Raw genomic sequence first — 21,818 nt, 5'->3', positions numbered from 1 at the left:
ACCATCACACTGGGTATGAATTTTGAGGAGACACAAATATTCTGTCTATTGCCTGAAGTCAGGAGAAAAGAGGGCTGGGACTTACCAGTCTATGTGCATCCACTACCTCCAGGGTCTTTGGGCTAAGACCTTCAGCTCTGTGGTTCCCAGACTGGAGTGTCCATTGGAATCATGGGGAAGATACATTAAAACAGAGATATCTGGGTTTCTGGTTCTCTAGATCAGGGGTGATTCCTGAGAATATGCATTTCTAGCAAGTCCCAGGTGATGCTGATGCTGCTGGTCAGGGACTACACACTGAGAACCAGGGCTTCCTCATCTTCTCTGGCCCCAGACTTTCAGTGGCTCAGAGCTTAATCTCTGAGATCATGAGAATGCCCTGGAGGAAAGGGGAATGGCATAATTGGGTAGAGCGGATGAAATTTTCACAGGCTGTAATGTATCCACAAGGGCACCAGGCGGATCCCCAGAAGGACAAGTCCAGTTGTTAATGAGGTCTCCAGCTTCTGGTATGGGGTCCAGATGGGGTGGGAGGCCTGCCTGCCTCCAACCCATCTCACCACCAGCCAGGGGAATTGCCAGGAATAGGAAGGAGTTTAACTAAATTGAGAATAAATCAGTCTACAGTGCTGGAAACTGTCCTAAGTGTAGAGACTGATGCTCAGGCTCAGCCAAGGGTCCAGGGATGGGCAGGGTTGCTCCCAGACACTTCTCAGGGCCAGCCTTTGGGATATGAGCTCACTAAGCAGTCCCTTGAAACCAAGTGAAAGGTAGCAGGGCAAACACACAGGCTAGAATTTAGTTGGGCAGGTTTTGACAATTTCCTCTGCTCATCCACACCCATAGATTTCCCCAAGTTGTTCAGGTTGATTTTGAGGCTCAGCAAGAGTGAGCTAACTAAGGAGGCTCCCAACAGACTGTGGTGGGGGTTCTTTCCAGAGGACCCTGGAAAAGGCCTCTCAACACTAGCAACGCCAGCCTTGAGCAGGACCCTGTCACCTGACATCAGGATCTGCCTTTCCTTCCTTTTTCTCTTCATACATGTATTTATCCTCTTAACAACCATTTAGTAAACCATTTATTAACAACAAATGATCAGGCCCTGCTGAGATGCTGAGGATATCTTCCCATCAATGAGAAAGAAAAGATCCTTCCTCTCCAGGAGCTGATTTTCAAAGTTGGAGGAAAAAAAAATCCAATAAAACTGGGGGGGAAGAAAATATTGGCAGATGGAAGAAAATAAGCAAGATGCCATGAGAGATAATAGTGGGCACCTAAATTAAATAATCAGGTCATGCTTCTCCAAGAAGACAGTATTTAAGCTGAACGCTAAAGGAGGGGGAAAGGCAGAGGGACTAGGAAGAGATAAAGGTGTTGAGATTGGAAAGAGCAAGAGTTCGTTGGAGGCATCAAGAGGGGACCAGAGCACAAAGGACAAAGGGGAGGGTAGCAGGGGGATGAGGCCAGATCGATGGCAACAGGAATCAGACCATGCAGTAAGGAGTTTGGGTTGTATATGAGATGCAATGAGGAGTCTAGGCAACAGTTAGTGGCTCCTGCTGAAAACATTGGTGAAAGCTAATGAGAAAGGCTCCTTGATAGAGGAGGGATCAAGCTGACATCACTTAAGCCCACTGTTCAACCTTAGCATTAAGAAAGAGACCACCAGGGAGTTCCCTGGTGACCTAGTGGTTAAGATTCCAGGTTTTCACCACTGCAGCCCAGGATTCTGCAAGCTGCAGCCAAAAAAAAAAAAAAAAAAAAAAAAGAGAGAGAGAGAGAGAAAGTCCACCAGACATAATCAGATCAAGCCTCTAGATCTAATTGTTATTTACAGGAAATACAGCAGACAGAGAGCAGAATGTGTAAAATGACATCAAGAGGGGGCAATCAGCAAAATCCAGTCTGTGAGAAATTCTACAGACAAATGACCCAGACATTTATATGATCCCAAGAGAGACCTGCAGAAGGGCCACTCAGATGACTAAGCCACAGTGCCATGTCACTAGATTTTGGGGTGGTTTGCCACATAATAATACATAATAGAAATGGAAATCTCATTTGGATCCTTACTCAGACAAACCAGTTATTTAAAAAATTCTGTAAATCCTTCAGTAAAAAATAAATTAGTTAAAATATCTAACAATGAGGGAATTTTGAATGCTGCATAATTGATAATATTGTGACACAATGGTTAATTTTGACACTGGATTATGGATTTTTTGAGTCCTACATTTTAGAAACACAATCTGAAATATTTATGAACAAAAGAGAAGTGATTGTGCTTCAAAATCATCCAAGGAGAGGTGTGGGTATGGATGAAGCAATATTGGCCTTGAGATGGTAATTGTTGAAGGTGAATAATGTACGCTTGGAGGTTCTTCATACCCTTCTCTCGTCATGGTTCATTAAACTATATACTCTTATATACATTCACCCTTACATTCTCTCTTGTACATGTTTGTCATATTAAAATAAAGATGTTCGGGTACAATCGGATGCCCCTGGAGGGCCTAAGCAGATCATTTCCTTCACCAAGTAGTATCATTTCCTTCTCACTGTGCACCCAACACTCCCAGCGTCTCCTCCTCCACTGGCACACCCTTCTCCTCTGACCCGAGTGCCCCCTGCACCTGCTGGTCCCTGTGACCCCACCATGCCAGCTTATTAGCCTGTGCTTCCCCCAGGGTCTTTCTAGTCTCTGGTCCCAAGGCTCCTGTGGGCCTCCAGGCCAGTGGCTGAGCTCTATATGCAACAGAAGACTCCCCAGTGACTCCTCATCTCCTGAACAGGCCCCATTCAGTCCCAGAGGAAAGCAGGAGGAGAGTTTACAAGACAATATCATGAGTCACCACAACTAATGACTTCCCAGAAGATTTGTGGTTGGACACTCAGCCACTCCTTCCAAAGGTGACTGGGGAAACACACACTGAAGCCTGAGGCACATTAGAGACACAGAACCACGGCAACTCAGCTGCAGAGATTAGTGTTCTCTTGAGCAAGTCTGGGAACCCCTCTGGTCACAGTCCTGCCATTTCAAATGGGGTTAATACCTAACCTATTTACCTCATGAGATAGCAGGAAGGATTGGAACAAATAACAGATAAGGAAAAGTGAAAATGTTAGTTGCTCAGTCATGTCCAACTCTTGGTGACCCCTATATCCTGCCAGGCTCCTCTGTCTATGGGATTCTCCCCGCAAGAATATTGGAGTGGGTTGCCTTGCCCTTCTTCGGGGGAGCTTCCCAACACAGGGATTGAACCTGAGTCTCCTACACTGCAGGCAGATTCTTTACCATCTTTACCACCAGGGAAGCCCAGTAGATATGGAAACTCTTTGCTAAAAGCTGTGCAAATGAAGCAGCTGATACCACGATGGGAGAAGGTGAAGGATGGGTGGTGGCCTTGGCTTTGGATGGTCTGAAGAATTGAATGTGTGCCTTTGATCCTCAGCCCTGGTTCAGAGGCCCCTTTTAGTCTTCCTCCCTCTACTGCCTTCTTGTCTTCCACAACTAAAGTCTGTGGCGATGATGAGGAGGGACGCCAAAGATATTGAGGGTGTAATAGGATCCCAGAAGAAAACAGGTGGTGCACTCAGGAAGGGTTTAACTGAAGAGAATTTGGTAGAGACTCTTGACAGCGGGGAGAGGAGGGCAAGAGAATCAGCATGGGATGGTGATGCACACAGGGATGGCCAACCACAGGAAGCTGTCGCTGCAGAGGGGGAACCTTGTCATTGCAGCCCTGCAGGAACTAGAGCCGTGGAAGAGGAGTTACCCAGCCAGAGCTGCACCCATAAAGACAGCCCCATGGGCAGACCTGGTCCAGGCAGGGAGGGAATCAGGAGATAAATACCCTGACCTCTCTCTCCTCCACTCCTTCAATCTCCTTCAGTGCCTCCCATTGGCTGAAACCCAGTTAAAAAACCAGAAGGCAGGGAATAGAATCTAAAAAAGAGTGGAGATACATATATATATGAAAGTGAAGTAGCTCAGTTGTGTCTGACTCTTTGCAAGCCCGTTGACTGTAGCTGTAGCCTACCAGGCTCCTCCGTCCATGGGATTCTCCAGGCAAGAATACTGGGGTGGGTTGCCATTTCCTTCTCCAGGGGATCTTCCTGACCCAGGGATCGAACCCAGGTCTCCCACATTGCAGGCAGACGCTTTAACCTCTGAGCCACCAGGGAAGCCTATATATGTATATACATACATACATACATACATGTATAACTGACTCACTTTTGCCGTACAGCAGAAACAACACTATGAATGAACTGTACTCCAACAACAACAACAACAAAAATGACCCAGAGAGCAAGGGAACCTGGCTGACATAGGTTCCTGAGAGGTCAGCCTCTGGGGCAGAGAGCAGGGCTGAGAAGTATGGGGCCTGGATGCGGCACAGTGGGACTGTGTGCAATTGGAGAGTGACCAACATTGGGAAATGAAATGACAGGTGGACAAGCGGGTTGGGAGGTGTGAGATCACGGTCTGAGTGGGTGTGAGATCAGGGTCTGAGTGGCTGTGAGTTGAAAGTCTTGGATCGGTGAATCCAGTTGCAATTGGAGTTGAGCTCATGCCCAGGTGCTGGGCATGGTCAGGGTCTGGAGCACAGAAGGATCTCCCAGTGGTGAGAAGTCAGTCATCTCTTCTTCACCTAAGATCCTGACCTGTGTGCTCCTTTGTGCCTAGGGGAGCCCGCCCAGCCTTCCAACAGCAGCTGGCCCCCAAGTGAGAATGGGAGTGATGCTGAGGCCACCCCGGCTGCAAACCTCACCTTCTCCTCCTACTACCAGCACTCCTCCCCAGTGGCTGCCATGTTCATTGTGGCCTATGTACTCATCTTCCTCCTCTGCATGGTGGGCAATACCCTGGTCTGCTTCATCGTGCTCAAGAACCGGCACATGCACACTGTCACCAACATGTTTATCCTCAACCTGGCCATCAGCGACCTGCTGGTGGGCATCTTCTGCATGCCCACCACCCTTGTGGACAACCTCATCACTGGTGAGTAGGGGCAATAGAGGCAGCTTCCCCCTGAAATCGTGGCTGGCCTGGTCTCCTGGCCAAGGTGCCATTGTCTCAAACTCCCCAGTCTTATGGCTGAGGGATTAGACTAGAAATAACAGATACAATGAATTAACCATTTGCTTTGTTCCAGGCTTTGTGTGACTTATTCTTCCTGCATTATTTTAACTAATCCTCACAACAATCCAATGAAGAATTGTTATCCCCAATTGATGGATGAGGAAACTGAGGCTCTGAGTGATTAAGGGGTGGTTCTGTAGTTTACACAACTAAGTGTCTGTATTTCTAACCACTGCACCATTCAGTCCTACTCTCCAGGGGAGCTCCCATCTAGTTCTGGGCAGAACTAGAACCAGCAGGAAGAAGTGCTAAGATGGCAGGTTTCCTCTGAATAGGGACCTAAATTTGAGATGTTCTCCACGATAAAAAGTTCCTGCCTACAGGTATTGTGCTCCCTGTCACTGGGAGTGTCTAAGTAGGGACTGGCCGGCTGTTTAGCAGGGATCTGGTAGAGGGATTCAAGCAGAACTAGGCCACTTGACTTCTAAATTCCCGCCCAGCATCTAAAAATGTCAGAAGGATCCCACTATCATCTACCTTCTCCCAGGATTCACTTTTCTTGTTTCAGAGTAAGGCGCCACAGAGTCTAGGTGGGAAGGACTAGTTTCCAGAGCTGGGGAGACCCCTAGAGGTCTGTGCCTGCAGCTTCTGTGCTCAGAGCTCCCAGAAACTTAGGATTCAGAGCCTGGACAGCCCCATTTGGAGTGACTTCGGTGTCTCTGTGGTATAGTTGGTTAGCACGTTGGACTGTTAACTGAAAGGCTAGTGGTTCGAGCCCACCCAAGGATGCTCCCCATTATGCCAGCCATTTGGGCTTGCCAGGTGACTCAGCAATAAAGCATCTGCCTGGAATGCAGGAGATACAGGAGATGCAAATTCTATCCCTGGGGTTGGGAAGCTCCCCTGGAGGAGGAAATGACAACCCACTCCAGTATTCTTGCCTGGAGAATCCCATGGACAGTGGAGCCTGGCAGGCTGTAGTCCATGGGATCACAAAGAGTCAGACACGACTGAGCACACACGGCCACACACTACAGCGGATGTGAGGCTGGGGACTCACAAACCCAGAAAGTGAAGCCAGGGCTGTCACTTCCCCCGTGGCTGTCCTCTGGCTAAGCCTGGTGGGATCTTTAATCACAGCTGAATCACAGGTTCCTTCAGGGATGTTGAACAGAGGCTGTGCATCCTTCTTCCCAAAACACACACAAACATGTGCGTGCACACACACCTGCACATGTGCATACACAGATGTGCACACACGCATGCTCACTCACCAGTTAACAATAGTGTGATGGGGTCACTAGTTGGTTACAGTAGTGTCTGCCAGTCCTTTTTTATCTGTATAAACCATTGTTTATTCAACAACTTCTTAATGTGGGCATTTAGAGTTTCTCTGATATTTTGCAGCCACAACAGTGCTACAATTAATAACCCTGTGCATATGTATTTTGTGTCATCAGAGGTGTAGATTCAGAGTAGAGTGAGACTGTTAGATCAAAAGACAAGTGCATAAATTAGGCATTGCCTAGATCCCCTCCAGAAGGACTGTAATGCTTTGCATTCCCACCAGTGATGTCTGAGAGCTCCTATTTCTCCACAGCAAGTATCATTTGCGTTTTTCTAATTATGAATGAGGTTTGAACATTTTTTCATGTTTTTCCATCTGCTCTCTACAGCGATATTGACTTTCCACACATTTAAACTCCCTGGCACCCAGATCAAACTCTCAGCACTGATCCATAGTGATTTAGAGACAAAGAGATTGTAAATTAATCTCCCCCTTCATTTTCACATCTGTAAAAAGGAGACAGTAATGGGGCTGGAGTCAGGACTGAGCGGGCCAGTGCCTGGTACCTTGTAAGGGTACAGACAGAAAATCAACACGGCAGAGGCCATTGGTGAAAGAAGACCCCAGTCTTGGGAGATGACTCCTGTCCACAGGCACAACAGACAAGAACAAGCTGCCCCTTCCCATCCCAGGCCTACAGGGCTGGAAACACCAGGTAGTTACCAACACAGGGCCGCAGGCAGCCAAGAGGTGAACCTGGCTACCAGTCCTGAAAGCAGGTGGGACCCAGGTCTCATGAGAAAGCAGAAGCTCAGGGGTCAGAGTGAGGACATCAGGTAGGATGGGCTGGAGCTGCTTATACCTCCCCCACTTGTGAGTCAGGATGGATCTGTCCTAGTGGGTCTCCACTTCGGCTGCCACTTAAATCTCCTGGGTCAATTTGGAAAATATGGTGGTCTGAGTCCCACCCTTAGAGATTCTGTTTGTGATTAGTCTGGCATGGTCCTGGGCACTGATCCTTTTCCAAGCTCTCTGTTGATTCTAGTGAGCAGCCAGGTTTGAGAACTACTGGCCTCAAACTTGGAGCTGGGCTATGGGAGCAGAAATCCAGGCAGGGCTGGATGGATCTAAAGCTCATGGAGAAAAATTGCTGGTCGGTATAAAGGCTGTCTCTAGTAGGACTGACCACGGAGGTACCGGCCGGTCAGCTCCTCACTCCTGGAAGTGTGTAAGCAGAGGTGGAATGACAACCTAGCTTGACTGGAGGGAAGATACAAGCCACAGAGGGGACTGGCCCAGGTGGCTGGAGGTCTCTGGCTCTTTGTGGATGAGGCGTCTCTCACTTTGTAGTGGCCTCTGTCATTGCAGGCTGGCCCTTTGACAACGCCACGTGCAAGATGAGCGGCTTGGTGCAGGGCATGTCAGTGTCTGCTTCCGTTTTCACGCTGGTGGCTATTGCTGTGGAAAGGTGAGAGGGTTCCTGGCTGGGTTACCCTGGGCTGACTGGGGCACAGCATGAGGACTAGCTGCTGTTTCCACTGCTGGGCCTGCTATAAGGCCAGGACTGCTCTGCGATCTGTGGTCCTGAGCCACAGAGGGAAGGGTGGTGGGGCTGCCTGCCCTCTAGAATTGGGGGACTGCAGAGGATACTGCCACCTCTTTCTGGAAGACCTTGAGGCAGCTTCTGAGGAGGTTTAAAAGGTATTCTTGGGCCCTAAGAGGAGCTTGGGGACAGTCCTTGTCTCCTGAGGGGTAGACCTCCTTGCTGGTCCCTGACTCCCCAACTCCACCATCTTCTGCTGCTTCTGGTCTTTCAGCCTCAGATTCCATCAGAGTCTCTGATAAGTGTGGTTCTGCTAAATAGAATGGAGCCAGGGACCAAGCAGCTTGCAATACAACTGACCCAGTTGCAAGAGGGTCCTCCTCCCTCTCCGAGAGCCCTTTCAATAAGGGTGCTTATCCCAGAGCAAGGGAGGCAGGCAGGTAAGTTGGAGGGCTGCCTAGCTGGATGACTTTGGGTAGGTCATTTAACTACATTGAGCCTCCATCTTGTCACCTGTCAAATAGTCCACACCCTATTGGCTGGCTGGGAGGCTTCAGTGAACTTCTGTTTGTAAAGCTGATACATACTACCTGGTATGGAGACCATATGTCAGCAGTTAATAGCATTCTATTTCATCTTTACACCCACACCCCCCTCCTTGTCTTCTTCCAAACTCAGGCACTACTAGCTGCACCCTTCCTAGAATCTAGTGTCCTCATCGTCCTTCCACCTCTGCCCTCATCAAATCCAGTCTTTTGTGACCCAGTGAAGAAGGCAGCTGGGGAGATAGAACTGGGTCCCCATCTGCAAGGCCACTAATTAGCTGGGTAATTGGGGGAAGTCCTCCTTCATTGGTCTTCATTTTGTTGTCATTGTTAACGATGACAATGTCTCCCAGTGGTGTTTGGGTATTCTTCAAGTTCCTATCTCCTCCGGGAACTCTTCCTGGTCTGTCCTAGGATCCTTCTCCATTCATTAAGTGCTATTGCACTTAGAGCCAGCACTGTGTGCTTTAAGAATTCTTTGTTTTCTGGCAGTTCCTTATTTGATGTTATGAAACCAGGAGGTCAAAGTTAGGTAGGTTGAGAAAGTAAGGCTTGAGGCAAGCTGTGGGAAAAGTGGAAAGTGCTGTCAGGTGAGGAAAAGGGTAGGAGGGAGGAGAGCAGGACAGTTTGGTGAAGGGGAAAGAGCAGTTGGCTGGGAGTCAGCTCTAGGCCTGTGTTCTAGCGCAGGTTTAGCCCTTAAATTGCCCCATGACTTTCCTAAACTAGATGGACACCTTTGACCAGGAGAACTGGGCCTAGGTATTTTTAAAAACACTTCAGGAGATTCTAATGCACAATGAGGGTTTACAGCTGCCGGTTTATATGGCATAGTGGAGCAAGACAAATCTGTATTCAAGCTTGGTCCTTGGTACTAGCTAGCTGTGTGACCCTGAGCCAGTTACTTAACACCTCTGAATCCCATATGTAAAGTAAGGGTGTAATAATAATCACAGCTGAGACATCCTAAGGAGGAAATGGTGCAGAACTGTCTTGATACTATGGAGGCACTGTTGGAAGGATGCTGGCTAAGATGATATAGGGAGAACCTGTCACATAGACTCCACACCTGACCTCCCAAGGTTTTCTGGAGAAGCCATAAACAGCTAAAATTTGTTTTCTTTGATACACCTACCCAATCGGTCTACTCAGGGACAGAATCTGCCAGCTAAGTCACTGCTAGCTGCCAGCTATTCAGTTTATCCTCCAAAATGCACTAACAGGATTCAGTTCTTGTGAAACCTGCCCTTTTGTCTTGTTCCATGGCCACCCAACCTTGGAGTTGATCGCCCTACAGGTGAGAAACCAATTTCCTTGTCAACGAACATAATTAACACCCGAGTCTTCTTTGACACCACCTAAGGTGCAATGGTGGAGGTGAAGTGCCCCAACCCTGCCACCCCCCAGCCCTCTGCCCTCCAGGGGTTGGCGCTCATCCCTGGGACCCTTGGGACCCTCCCAGCCCCCTGCTTTTCTTTCCTCCGTCGCCGCAGGTTCCGCTGCATCGTGCACCCCTTCCGCGAGAAGCTGACCCTGCGGAAGGCGCTGGTCACCATCGCGGTTATCTGGGCGCTGGCCCTGCTCATCATGTGCCCCTCGGCCGTCACGCTGACCGTCACGCGCGAGGAGCATCACTTCATGGTGGACGCCCGCAACCGCTCCTACCCGCTCTACTCGTGCTGGGAGGCCTGGCCCGAGAAGGGCATGCGCAAGGTCTACACGGCCGTGCTCTTCTCGCATATCTACCTGGCGCCGCTGGCGCTGATCGTGGTCATGTACGCGCGCATCGCCCGCAAGCTGTGCCAGGCCCCGGGGCCCGCGTGCGCCGGCGGCGAGGAGGCGGCGGGGGAGGGCGGGCGAGGCGCGCGGCGCAGGGCGCGAGTGGTGCACATGCTGGTCATGGTGGCGCTGTTCTTCACGCTGTCCTGGCTGCCGCTCTGGGCGCTGCTGCTCCTCATCGACTACGGGCAGCTGAGCGAGCCGCAGCTACACCTGGTTACCGCCTACGCCTTCCCCTTCGCCCACTGGCTGGCCTTCTTCAACAGCAGCGCCAACCCCATCATCTACGGCTACTTCAACGAGAACTTCCGCCGAGGCTTCCAGGCCGCCTTCCGCGCCCAGCTCTGCGCGCCGCCGTGGGGGAGCCACCGGGAGGCCTACTCCCAGCGGGCCAGCCGGCTCCTGCGCACGCGGGTGTTCGTGGAGGTGCAGCCCAGCGACTCAGGCCTGCCCTCCGAGTCGGGGCCGAGCAGCGGGCCCCCCAGGCCCGGCCGTCTCCCGCTGCGCAATGGCCGCGTGGCCCACCATAGCTTGGCCGCCGAGGGTCCCGGCTGCTCCCATCTGCCCCTCACCATCCCAGCCTGGGACATTTGAGGGGGATGCGGAGCGCAGGCCTCTGAACCCGAGGGCCACGACCGCACATGTGACACCCAGGCATGACAGCGTCTGGTGTGGTGTTAGGAGAGGCTGCCATATGTCTCCCTCTCAAACACAAGGCAGTGAGCAGTTGTTCGTGGAATCTTCTCTGTTACCTTCCCCCTCAGAAAGAGGCAGAGGAGGGGAAAGAGAGAGGCGCTGTTTCCCTGAAAGCCTCTGCAGCAGAAGCCACAGGCATCATTAGGCATCGTCTCACTGAATTCTCACACTTTGGGGATAGGGTTTCTTATCCCCCTTCTGGGCCTTCCCTGGTGGCTCACTGGTAAAGAATCGGCTTGCCAAGTAGGAGATGCCAGTTGAATCCCTGGGTTGGGAATATCCCTGGAGAAGGAAATGGCAACCCACTCCAGTATTCTTGCCTGAGAAATCCCACGGACAGAGGGGCCTGGCAGGCTACAGTCCATGGGGTCGCAAAAGAGTTGGACACAACTTAGCGACTAAACAATAACATACCCCCTCTACGGGTGCAAAACTGAGGCTGGAAGAGGAGATGAGACTAGTCTGTCTCTCATCTAGAGCCTGCATGACTCCAGTGCCTGCCTGTCTGGTTTTGACCATCTCCAGCTGCCTCCAGAAGGGCCCCTTAGGGCGGAGCACAGTGAAAAATGTGAACTCTAATTAAACATTTGGGAAGAAATGAAAAGCAAAGCTGGTCTGTCTGTCCATCTGATGCTTGGTGTCCATGTCCTGGAGTCTCCTATATATGATTGAAGCCACTCCCCTGATCCCTTCCCAAGAGAACACAGTGTGTTCTGTGTAGGTCTGTCTTGTTTGTTTCAAGAAGTGTTCAGGGCCATTCTCTTCTCCCCAAAGTACCATTAACAGGACGTCACGCCTGAGCATGAGCTCTATAAAGAAAGCTGAGCACCGAAGTATTGACGCTTTTGAACTGTGGTGTTGGAGAAGACTCTTGAGAGTCCCTTGGACTGCAAGAAGATCAAACCAGTCAATCCTAAAGGAAATCAGTCCTGAATATTAATTGAAAGGACTGATGCTGAAGCTGAAACTCCAATATTTTGGCCACCTGATGCGAAGAAGTGACTCATTGGAAAAGACCCTGATGCTGGGAAAGATTGAGGGCAGGAGGAGAAGGGGACAACAGAGGATGAGTTGGTTGGATGGCATCACCAACTTGATGGACGTGAGTGAGCAAGCTCCAGGAGTTGGTGACGGACAGGGAGGCCTCGTGCTGCAGTCCATTGGGTCGCAAAGAGTTGGACTCGACTGAGCGACTGAACTGAGCTGAACTGATGCCTGAGCAATTGCAGAACAATCCCTGGGGAGCCTGTGTCAATTGCAGAGAGTCTGGGTCTGAGCCCAGAGAAGGGGTTGTCTGCCCTCCCTCCTCTCTCATAGGACCCACCACCATCACCCAGACCCAGGTCAGAGCTCACAATGTGAAAGGCAGCTGCAGGGTCACAAGAAGCATCAGTTTATTTATGCACAGACAGGAGGAAAGGAGAGCAGAGCACCCACTTTCAGCCTTCCAAAATACATCTGCTCACTAGAGCTACAAGTACACAACATTCCCAAGGCCCTTTCCCTGCTCCCTCCAAGGGATTGTGGGGGCAAAGTTGGCCAACCAAAGCTATGGTGTCCCCTGAGGCCTCTGGGATGACAAGCACTAAACCTCTCCCCAGCATGGATAACTCATGTGCCCTAAAAAAGGATGGGATCCACCCCTTGTTTGCTCTGGCTCTCACCAGCATGCCTGCATCACCTTGAGGAGAGAGGCTTCTCTCCAGGAGGTGGGAGGAGTTGGGATTACCCTGTGATCCTTGCATGGCCCCAGTCATCTGTAGTTAACTGGATACTTCCTCCTTATCTCTATAGAACACACACTGTTGCCAGAATTTTAGTGAATAAATAAGAAACATTTCCAGGGCAGAGAATGTGACTCTGAGGCTCCACTAGTTTTCTTAATTGACACTGGATGACTTAATCCTGTTGACTCCACTCTAAGTACTAACTAGATGTAGGGGCAGAAGAAAACTCCTAAGCCATTGTACAGTGTTTTCTACAAGCATGTCCCCAGACACGTTTGATCCATGCAAATGCGCTGAAGGAGATGTTGCCATTCTCAAAGTAACTGAGGCTCAAAAGGACTAAAAGGGGAAGGGCCACGGTGGGGGTGGGGGGCAGGGTTTGAGTTAGAATTTGTCTTCTGATGGTTTCTTCCCATGCCCCTTCCTGCCTCTCAAGGAAGGTGGATTGGGGAGGAGAGGTGGAAATTCCCACAAATGCTGTTTGCGTGATGGTGAGCCAGAATGCTCACAGAACCAGCAATCGCACCTTCCCTCCCCAAGCTCTTGGTCTGGGAAATGAGAGTCTATTGTGTTTACTCTTGTAATATCTGGCTTGCGCTGTTCTGTGTATGCTATCTATAACCCATGAATGGAGCAGGCTGCCAAGATCCATCATGACCCCACCCCAGTCAAGGTGTCTAGGAATGACGGATGAGGGTCTCAGGAAAGGGTGTGCCATCCTGTTCCTCATTCGCTAGTACGTGTCTGGGACCCACTTCTGGTCCTCTCTCAGTGTTCTGTGTCACTAGAGTATAGGCTGGAGAATTCCCGGCTGCTTGCCTTAAAGAACTCTGACGCCAGGCTCTAAAAACAGACCAGAGAAAGGACCATCTTAAACCCAAAGCTTGTCCCTGTGGCTGAGGGATCTGTTGGGAGACACTGTCTGGTCTTTCCTCCAGTGCGTGTTTTTCCCTTAGCATGGCCTCCCCAACCACAGAATCACAGCCTAGGGGGAGACCAGGGCACTCACCCAAGCCAACCTTCTATCAAGGCCCCTTTGTTTCACTTTTCCCCAAAGATGCCATGCTTTGAAAGACAGGATTGGCCAAAAGAAAAAATAAAAAATTGCACCAGGCCATAATTCATATGTTTGCTGGTATTTTCATTTCTTTTCTAAAAAAAAATCCATCAAGGCTGTGTCTGCTTGTTCAGATTTGATTTGATTCAGGCATGACTTGATGCTTTCAGGAGAGGTGAGGCCTTGTGGGTATCTGTGGAGCATTTGGTTTCTTGTGTATGTGGCAAAACACATATACAACATAAAATTTATCCTGTAACTATTTTTAAGTGTACAGTTCAGTGGCATTGAGTGCCTTCACACTGCTGTATAACCGTCACTATCCATTTGCAGAACTTTTTTTAACATCCCAAACTGCAACTCTGTACCCATTAAACAATGACTCCCTGTTTCTTCCTGCCTCTGGTAACTGCCATTCTACTTTCTGTCTCAATGAATTCGATCACTCTAGGTACCTTGTAGGGGTGAAATCACACAGGACTTGTCCTTTTGCAATTGGCTTATTTCACTGAGTATAATGTGTTCAAGATTTGTCTGTGTTGTAGAAGGTGTCATGTTCTTCCTTTCAAAGGTTGAGTAATAGTCCATTGTATGGATATACCAGTCATTATCCATTCATCCGGTGGTGGACATTTGGGTTGCTTCCTCATTTTGACTATCGTGAATAATGTGTGGAGGTTTCAGATGCTAGACAAAGTTCCCGAAAATAGTGTCTGTGTGAGCCCTGAGAACAGAGGCCCCAGGTTGGGACCCAGGATCTCTTCTGACTTGGCATGTATGGGTGATGAAGCAGCGATTCAAGGAAAGCTATGATTTGTCTTATTCTCCTAGCCCACCCCAGCTGCTCTGAGCTGGGTTTTACTTCTTGACCAGAGTGGCTAGAAAATCGTATGTTCCCTCCACGAGACGCTATTTTATGAAGATGTTTTTCTAAGTATAGCTTTATTATTCTGGCTGGTATCCTATGACCCAGCACCTGGCCTCTCAGGGCCCCTGTCCAGTTGCCCCAGGGTACACGAGGGTGAGTAGCGTGGACTTCTGCCCATGTGCTGCCATTTGCCTGCAGGTTGGCTGGGTCTCCTAAGGTGCCTGCCTTTTCACAGGCAGCAAGTTTGGAAATGAATTGGATGTGTGATGGGGGAAAGGGCCAAAGGCCTGCGGACACTGAGCATCCCCACCCCAGAGGAACTCTTGGAGGGACTCCGTGTCCTGTCCTGCCACTTGCAGCACGAGCGGTCATTCTAATCATGGGTCTTCGCTGATGAATGGCCTCTTGACTTCACCACGCAGCACTCAACAAGGCCAACGGGAGCTGGAGGCGGATGCCCAGCCTGGGCCCCGCACACCACAGTCTGCCGGCCGTAGGCCGAGGACTTTCTCTTGGGGCGCAGGGGATGCATGATTTGGGTTGGAATGGAGGGCAGAGTTGGCAAAGTCGGATGAGAGCCCCCCTATCATTAGCCTACTGTGTATTCATCCAGAAAGCCAGGTGAGAGCCAAGCTGAGAGCTGGATAGACAAAGCATTGCTATTAAGCACTGTACCTTTCTGCATGTTTCCTCAGCTCACCCCTCTGAAGTGCCACTGAGGAAAGACAAATGAGAAGGAGGTGACCCAAATGGGCTTCACTGCAAGCAAACAATGTTGAATCCACAATAGATTCCTTGTTGAATAACCCAGTTATTTATGTTTATGACATTTTATTGTTTCTCTTTTTCTCTCTCTACACAAACACTCCATTGTGGAAATTTTACAAGATTTAGATAAACAAAGAGAAGAAAATAAAAAGCACCCAAATCTAGCCACAAGAGATAATTGTGGAATGATTTTCTATGTGTATATATGTTTAAAAATTTTATAACAGCTTTATTAAGGCATACTTTACATGCAGTAAAATTCACCCACCTTAACTGTACATTTTGATGAGTTCTAGCTATTGTATACAGTCATGTAACCACCACTACACTCAAGATATTTCCAGAATCTCCCCCAAATTCCCTTGTGCCAATTGGTAGTCAACCTTCTCAGCTCCTCCTGGCCCCAGATAACCACTCATTTGATTTTGGAAGGTCATCTACTTGGGTAGCTTTTTGATCTGGCTTATTTCACTTTTGATCTGGCTTATTTCACTTTTGATCTGGCTTATTTCACTTAGAGTAATGCTTTTGAGATTCATCCATGTTGAAGCATAAATCAACAAACAATAAAGTTTGTTCCTTTCTGTACCTGGGTAGTATTCCATTGTATGGCTCTATGATATTTTATTTGTCTATTCATCAGTGGATAGATATTTGAGTTGTTAACACTTTTTATGAATTTATGAATTATGAATAATGCTGCTATGAACACACATAAGTCCTTATATGTATATATGTTTTCAGTTCTACTGAGTAACCTAGGAGTGGGTTGGGTTGAGAGCAAGTGTATAGTTTTACTATGCAAGAAACTGCCAAAGTATTTTCCAAAGTTGCTGTGCCATTTTGCAGTCCCATCAGCAGTATACAAGCACTCTAGTTGTTCTTGCCAACACTGAGTAGTATCAGTGTTTAGAAAATTTTCCTGATGACTAGGGATGCTGGGCATCTTTCCATATGCTTATTGGTCATTCTTATATCTTTTATTTACAGTGTTTTCAAATATATCTTAAAAAATATGATTATGTTGAAATGTAATTATACAATATGATTATATCGTAGAGACTTTAGTACAAAAAGTTGCCCTGAATCTAAGAGGAATTTATTACTAAATAGAAGATTTTAAAATCTATCAAGAATGGGTCTAAAGCAAGATTTGTTGTTCAGTCGCTAAGTCATGTCCAACTCTTTGTGACCTCATGGACAGCAGCACATCAGGCTCCCCTGTCCTTCACTATCTCCTGGACTTTGCTCAAATTCATGTCCATTGAGTCAGTGATGCTATCTAACCATCTCATCCTTTAAAACAAGACAGACCCTTTGAAAGGATCCTCTGGATAGAAGGTGTTTAGGGGTGGAGGGCTATTTTAATAGGTTATTAGAAATGGCCTCTCTAAGGACTGAGATTTGAATATAGATATGAATCAAGTGAGAGACAGAGCCATGGGAATAACTGAGAAAAGAACAACCCAACCAGATAATATGTGCAAAGGCCCTGAGAAAGGAGAGGAATCAACAGGAAAGGAATTCATGCATATCAAAATGGTACTGAATTTCAAAAATTACATTTCTGGTCAACTCAAACCATTTACTGAGGGCCTGTTAAAAACCAGGCACTGTATTGAATGCTTTATGCTGCTGCTGCTGCTGCTGCTATGTCGCGGCAGTCGTGTCTGACTCTGTGCGACCTCATAGACGGCAGCCCACCAGGCTCCCCCATCCCTGGGATTCTCCAAGCAAGAATATTGGAGTGGGTTGCCATTTCCTTCTCCAGTGCATGAAAGTGGAAAGTCAAAGTGAAGTCGCTCAGTCGTGTCCGACTCTGAGTGACTGCATGGACTGCGGCCCCACCAGGCTCCTCCGTCCATGGGATTTTTCAGGCAAGAGTACTGGAGTGGGGTGCCATTGCCTTCTCCGGAATGCTTTATGACTGCTGTTTATCTCTCACAACAGAGCATAAGCTCCATGAGGACAGGAGCTATTGTCTATTTCACTCACTTTTGTGGGCTCAGATCTAGGATACTGCCCGGGACATAGGAGGCACTCAATAAATGTCTGTTGAATTAATGAAATAAGTACATAAACAGGTATTTTAAAATTATTCCCATATTATAGACGGAAAAAGCAAGTCTCAAAGAAGTTAAGTAACTTACTGAAGGTCACATAACTAGATGGTGCTGAAGCTGAGCCTCAAATCTTGGTGCATCTGACCAGCAAGCCCAGATTTTTGCCACTCTCTCAAGCTGCTGTGAATTCTCCTTCCTATATTTGGGAAACAGGTTCAAAATGAAAGAAAGAGGCTTGATGGAAGTCCCCTTTAATCCTAAAAAATAAAGCCAGCAAGGTTCCAGACTGCTGTTTTGGCCAGAAGACCATATTTTCATCACATTCAGTGGCTTCCACAGATTTGAGATGGAAGAAACACCAGCAGTTTAAGTAAATGATGTACATTTAGTCTGATTCAGTACCATGTCAAGCCTTCATGGCAGCCATGGGCTGAAAGAAATTATCCTCTGACTCCTCTGCCCTGGGGTCATTGATGAGATGAAAGCTGCTGAACTGGCCGTCGGGCCCACCTTGAGTTGTTTGTGTTCTCTTGTTAACTGCAGTGCCCAGGCCTTTGAATCCCAACACCAACAAATGCTGCTATTGTCATGTGTACGCAACCAAATAAATGTGGGTGGAAAAACCCAAGCTTGGTGATTTGAGCAAATTTGTTTATCTGTCACATAGCCAATGGTGGTGTTAAATCATTCTCTGTTTGAGCAGTAATTAATCCCCACTGCCCCCTGTCTTGCTCTATTCAGGGAGGGAAGAACATGTTGTAGCATGAGTTAGGATTTCATTCCTTTTTCAGGCTATTTGTCTATTTTAGCCAAGATGTTTTGACTTCAAGTAACAGAAATACCCAAATTAGTAGGTTTAAACTCTAAGAAGTGTATTATCTAATGCAGTAAGAGATTCAGAGGCAAACTAATTCCAGGCTTAGTTAAGTCAGTATCTCAAAGACCTCTCAAGAACTCAAGTTCTTTCCATCATTTGATTTGCTAATCTCTGCATGTCAGCTTGGTTCTCAGGCAAACTCTCTTGATGTTTGATGCCTATAAGAGGGCTACAGCAGTTTTAGTTATTTGTATTGGTCAGTTTTGGCTAGATTATGATGCTATGCATGCATGCATGGATGCTCAGTTGCTCAGTCATGTTCAACTCTTTGCCACCCCATGGACTATAGCCCATCAGGCTCATCTGTCCATGGAATTTTCCAGGCAAGAATACTGGAGTGGATTGCCATTTCTTCGTCCAGGAGATCGTCCCAATCCAGGAATCAGACCTGTGTCTCCTACATTGGCAGGTTGATTCTTTACCACTGAGCCACTAGGAAGCCCAGATTATGATGTTACAACAACTTTTAAAATTTCTGTGGCTTCAAACAACAAGTATTCAGAAGTATTCTCTCCTTTTAAGATAAAACCTTTCCTGGAAATACTCTGGGCAGCCTTCCCTTTATCCCATTGGGAAGAATTGTATCACATTCGCATGCCTGAAACAAATACTAACAACCTTGATTGTTTTAGCTTATTTAAAATGCATTTCTTTGTGGGCATAGGAAAAGAAGGATAAATTAGGAGTTTGGGATTAATATATACACACTACTATATATATAAAACAGATAAGCAACAAGATTTACTGTATAGGGAATTATACTTAATATTTTGCAATAATCTATAAGGATAAAGGGCTTTCCTGGTGGCTCAGCCATAAAGAATCTGCCTGCAATGCAGAAGACTCAGATTTGATCCTTGGGTCAGGAAGAGCCCCTGGAGGAGGGCATGGCAACCCGCTCCAGTATTCTTGCCTGGAGAATTCCATGGACAGAGGAGCCTGGTGGGCGACAGTCCATAGGGTCACAAAGACTCGGACATGACTGAAGTAATTGACCACACAGGCACGCGTAAGGGGAAAGAATCTGAAAAAGAATGGATAGATATATATGTGTGACTGAATCACTTTGCTGTACACCTGAAACTAATACTATGTTGCAAATCTACTATATTCAATTAAAAAAAAACATAAAAATAAAATGCATTTCTTGAAGACAGTGGAGGGGCTGGCTGCCCTGAAGCAAAGGTATGCATAGAGGAATAGATGCCTGAACAAACTTAGGATTCTTTTAGAAAAGAGAAGGTGATATGGTTATTGGGCAGCAACTAGCAGTGTTTCCTATAATATTCAAAACTAAAGTCATCATTTTTCTTACCCTCCATCCTAACCAAACTATCTCAGTAAATGACACACCATTCAACCAATTGTTGTAGCCAGAAACCTAGAAATCATCCTCAAATCCATCTTGCTCATCTTCCACTCTGTCCAGCCAGTGATCACTTCCACTGAATCTACGTTGAACACAGCTCTGTAATCACTCATCTCTTTTGCCACCCAAGTCCAGGGCACCACCATCGATTACCTGGGTCACTGCAACAGACTTCTCATGGTTCTCTCTGCCTGTTCTTGCTAAACTTGAATCCAGGCTTCAAGCTGCTAACAGAGCCACTTACAAACTTTTGTGTGTGTGTTTTATTTATTTATTTGGCTGCGTTGGGTCTTAGTTGTGGCATGTGGGATCTTTGCTGCGTCATATAGATCTTTCACTGAGGCGCATAGACTATAGTTCTGGTGCTTGGGCTTAGTTGCTCCACGGCATGTAGGATCTTAGTTCCCCAACCAGGGATGGAACCGGAATCCCCTGCATTGCAAGGGGAATTCTTAACCACTGGACCACTAGGGAAGTCCCCAGAGCTACTTTTAAAAGCAATTCGGATCATGTCACTTTCCTGCTAAAAACACTTACAGGTTTTTCATTGGTCCTTCAGAAAAAGTCCAATCCTTGTATCATGCCTCCCAAGGCCCTCTGTCATTTAACTTTGACCTCTTCTCTGGTTTCATCTCTTAATACACTCTTCCTGACTTCTATCTTCTCCTTTTTCCTTTATTAACCACTTCTTATCTTTTAGGTCATAGATTAAGGATCATTTCTTTGAAAAGTTTCCCTGCTCCTATAATGCAAATCCTTGTACCTCCTTTATCACTCTGCTTATCCAAACCTTTTTTCTTTTTTGGCCTTGCCCCCACAGCTTGTGGGATCTATTAAGTTCCCCGACCACAGATTGAACCTGGGCCATGGCAGTGAAAGCCTGGAATTCCAACCACTAGGTCACCAGGGAACAGCCTCTACTTATCCAAACTTATTGCACATATTTGTTGAAGTCTGTCTTCCCTTCAGACTATAAGTTCTGTGGGGCCCACAACCATGTCTTTTCAAGCACTACAATCCTACCACCTAGCAGCGACAACAGTCACGAGTGTTAAATAAAACGTAGTTATAAATTTGAAAGTTTTCCTGCTATAGGACCTATAGGTGGTAGTTAACACCAAACATATACATGAGATAACCTAGGGAGAGGGCATCTCTAGAGAGAAAGGACATGAGAAGTTAGAAAAATAATGATGATCCAGACGAAGAGATGGCTAAAGGGGAGAATGAGAAAGGAGTGGCCAGAGAAGCAGGAGGGATGTCAGAAGAAAATGCAGTCATAAAGCCAAGGAAGAGAGAGGGCATCAGGAAGTTGGAGGTGCCTAACAGGGCTGACTACAGCAAACAGCAGGATATGGACTAAAAAGCACCATTGGATCCAGTTACAGAGTAAGAGAGACAACATTTGAGAACAGCTGGGTTCATCCTTTGTCAAACTGTTATACTTAAGAAGGTATTTTTGCTCTCCTTTTCATCAACTCCTCTACCGATTGTTCTGGCAAAGAGTCATTAAACACCTACTCTAGGCCAGGTACTGTACTCGGCTCCAGAGAGATATGATAAAGAGAACAAGGTCCAAAGGGCCTGTGGGCTCACCACACCTGCCTGCAAGGCAAAGTTACATAGCACTGACTTGTGCCCAAGCGAAGGCAGGATTTGGTTTTTTACTGGGGTTGAGTACTGATTGGCTCTCCCAGGACATTCAATGAAACAAGAGCTAGTGTGCAAGTCCAGAGGTCAGCAAGACTTTATTTTCTTGCTCTTAGTAGCAGGAAGCAAAAGGGAAAGTGCATATGGCACACTATTGCATCATTTCTATCTGTTCACAAGTCAGTTACACATGAGATTCTGGGGTTTTTCTAAGAAAACTAGCTCCATCTGCTTAAAGGTAGAAAACTGACAGTGCAGTTCAACTTCCACACCCTTTTAAGAAACTCTCTGAAGGTGAGCCTACTTAGTGTGCACTCCAGAGTATCTTTAGCTTTCAGTAACATGTTGCATTACTGACTGAACTACTGCTCTACTTTCTTTTTCCTGCCCTTGTGTTCCACTTACGGTAAAGCTGTGTGGTGTAGTGTTTAAAAGGTCGGTGAGTCATGGCTTTCTGAAGATTAATGCGAGTTTGGATGGAGACAAGGGAAGGATACTCCCAGTA

The 21,818-nt window shown here is 47.3% G+C and overlaps 1 protein-coding gene across 1 annotated transcript; it reads left to right on the top strand.

Moving 5' to 3' along the window:
- The first annotated feature begins 3,529 nt into the window (after positions 1 to 3,529).
- NPFFR1 (neuropeptide FF receptor 1) lies at positions 3,530 to 11,548 on the top strand. Its single transcript, XM_055586667.1, has 4 exons — positions 3,530 to 3,584; positions 4,691 to 5,005; positions 7,743 to 7,842; positions 9,953 to 11,548. The coding sequence occupies exons 1-4, from the start codon at positions 3,530 to 3,532 to the stop codon at positions 10,830 to 10,832; spliced, it is 1,350 nt and encodes a 449-aa protein (XP_055442642.1). The 3' UTR covers positions 10,833 to 11,548.
- Positions 11,549 to 21,818: the final 10,270 nt, after the last annotated feature.

This window comes from Bubalus kerabau, chromosome 1 (genome assembly GCF_029407905.1).
Source record: "Bubalus kerabau isolate K-KA32 ecotype Philippines breed swamp buffalo chromosome 1, PCC_UOA_SB_1v2, whole genome shotgun sequence".
Classification (NCBI taxonomy): Eukaryota; Metazoa; Chordata; class Mammalia; order Artiodactyla; family Bovidae; genus Bubalus; species Bubalus kerabau.
Note: the sequence above shows the minus strand (reverse complement) of the source record. Positions and strands in the feature narration are given on the sequence as shown.

Excerpts from the sequence above, each read along its gene's own strand:
- NPFFR1 (XM_055586667.1), top strand. The coding sequence starts at position 3,530 with ATGAGGAGGGACGCCAAAGATATTGAGGGTGTAATAGGATCCCAGAAG. Across the intron at positions 5,006-7,742 it reads TGTGGACAACCTCATCACTG|GCTGGCCCTTTGACAACGCC; the intron begins GTGAGTAGGGGC and ends CTGTCATTGCAG. Across the intron at positions 7,843-9,952 it reads GTGGCTATTGCTGTGGAAAG|GTTCCGCTGCATCGTGCACC; the intron begins GTGAGAGGGTTC and ends CCGTCGCCGCAG.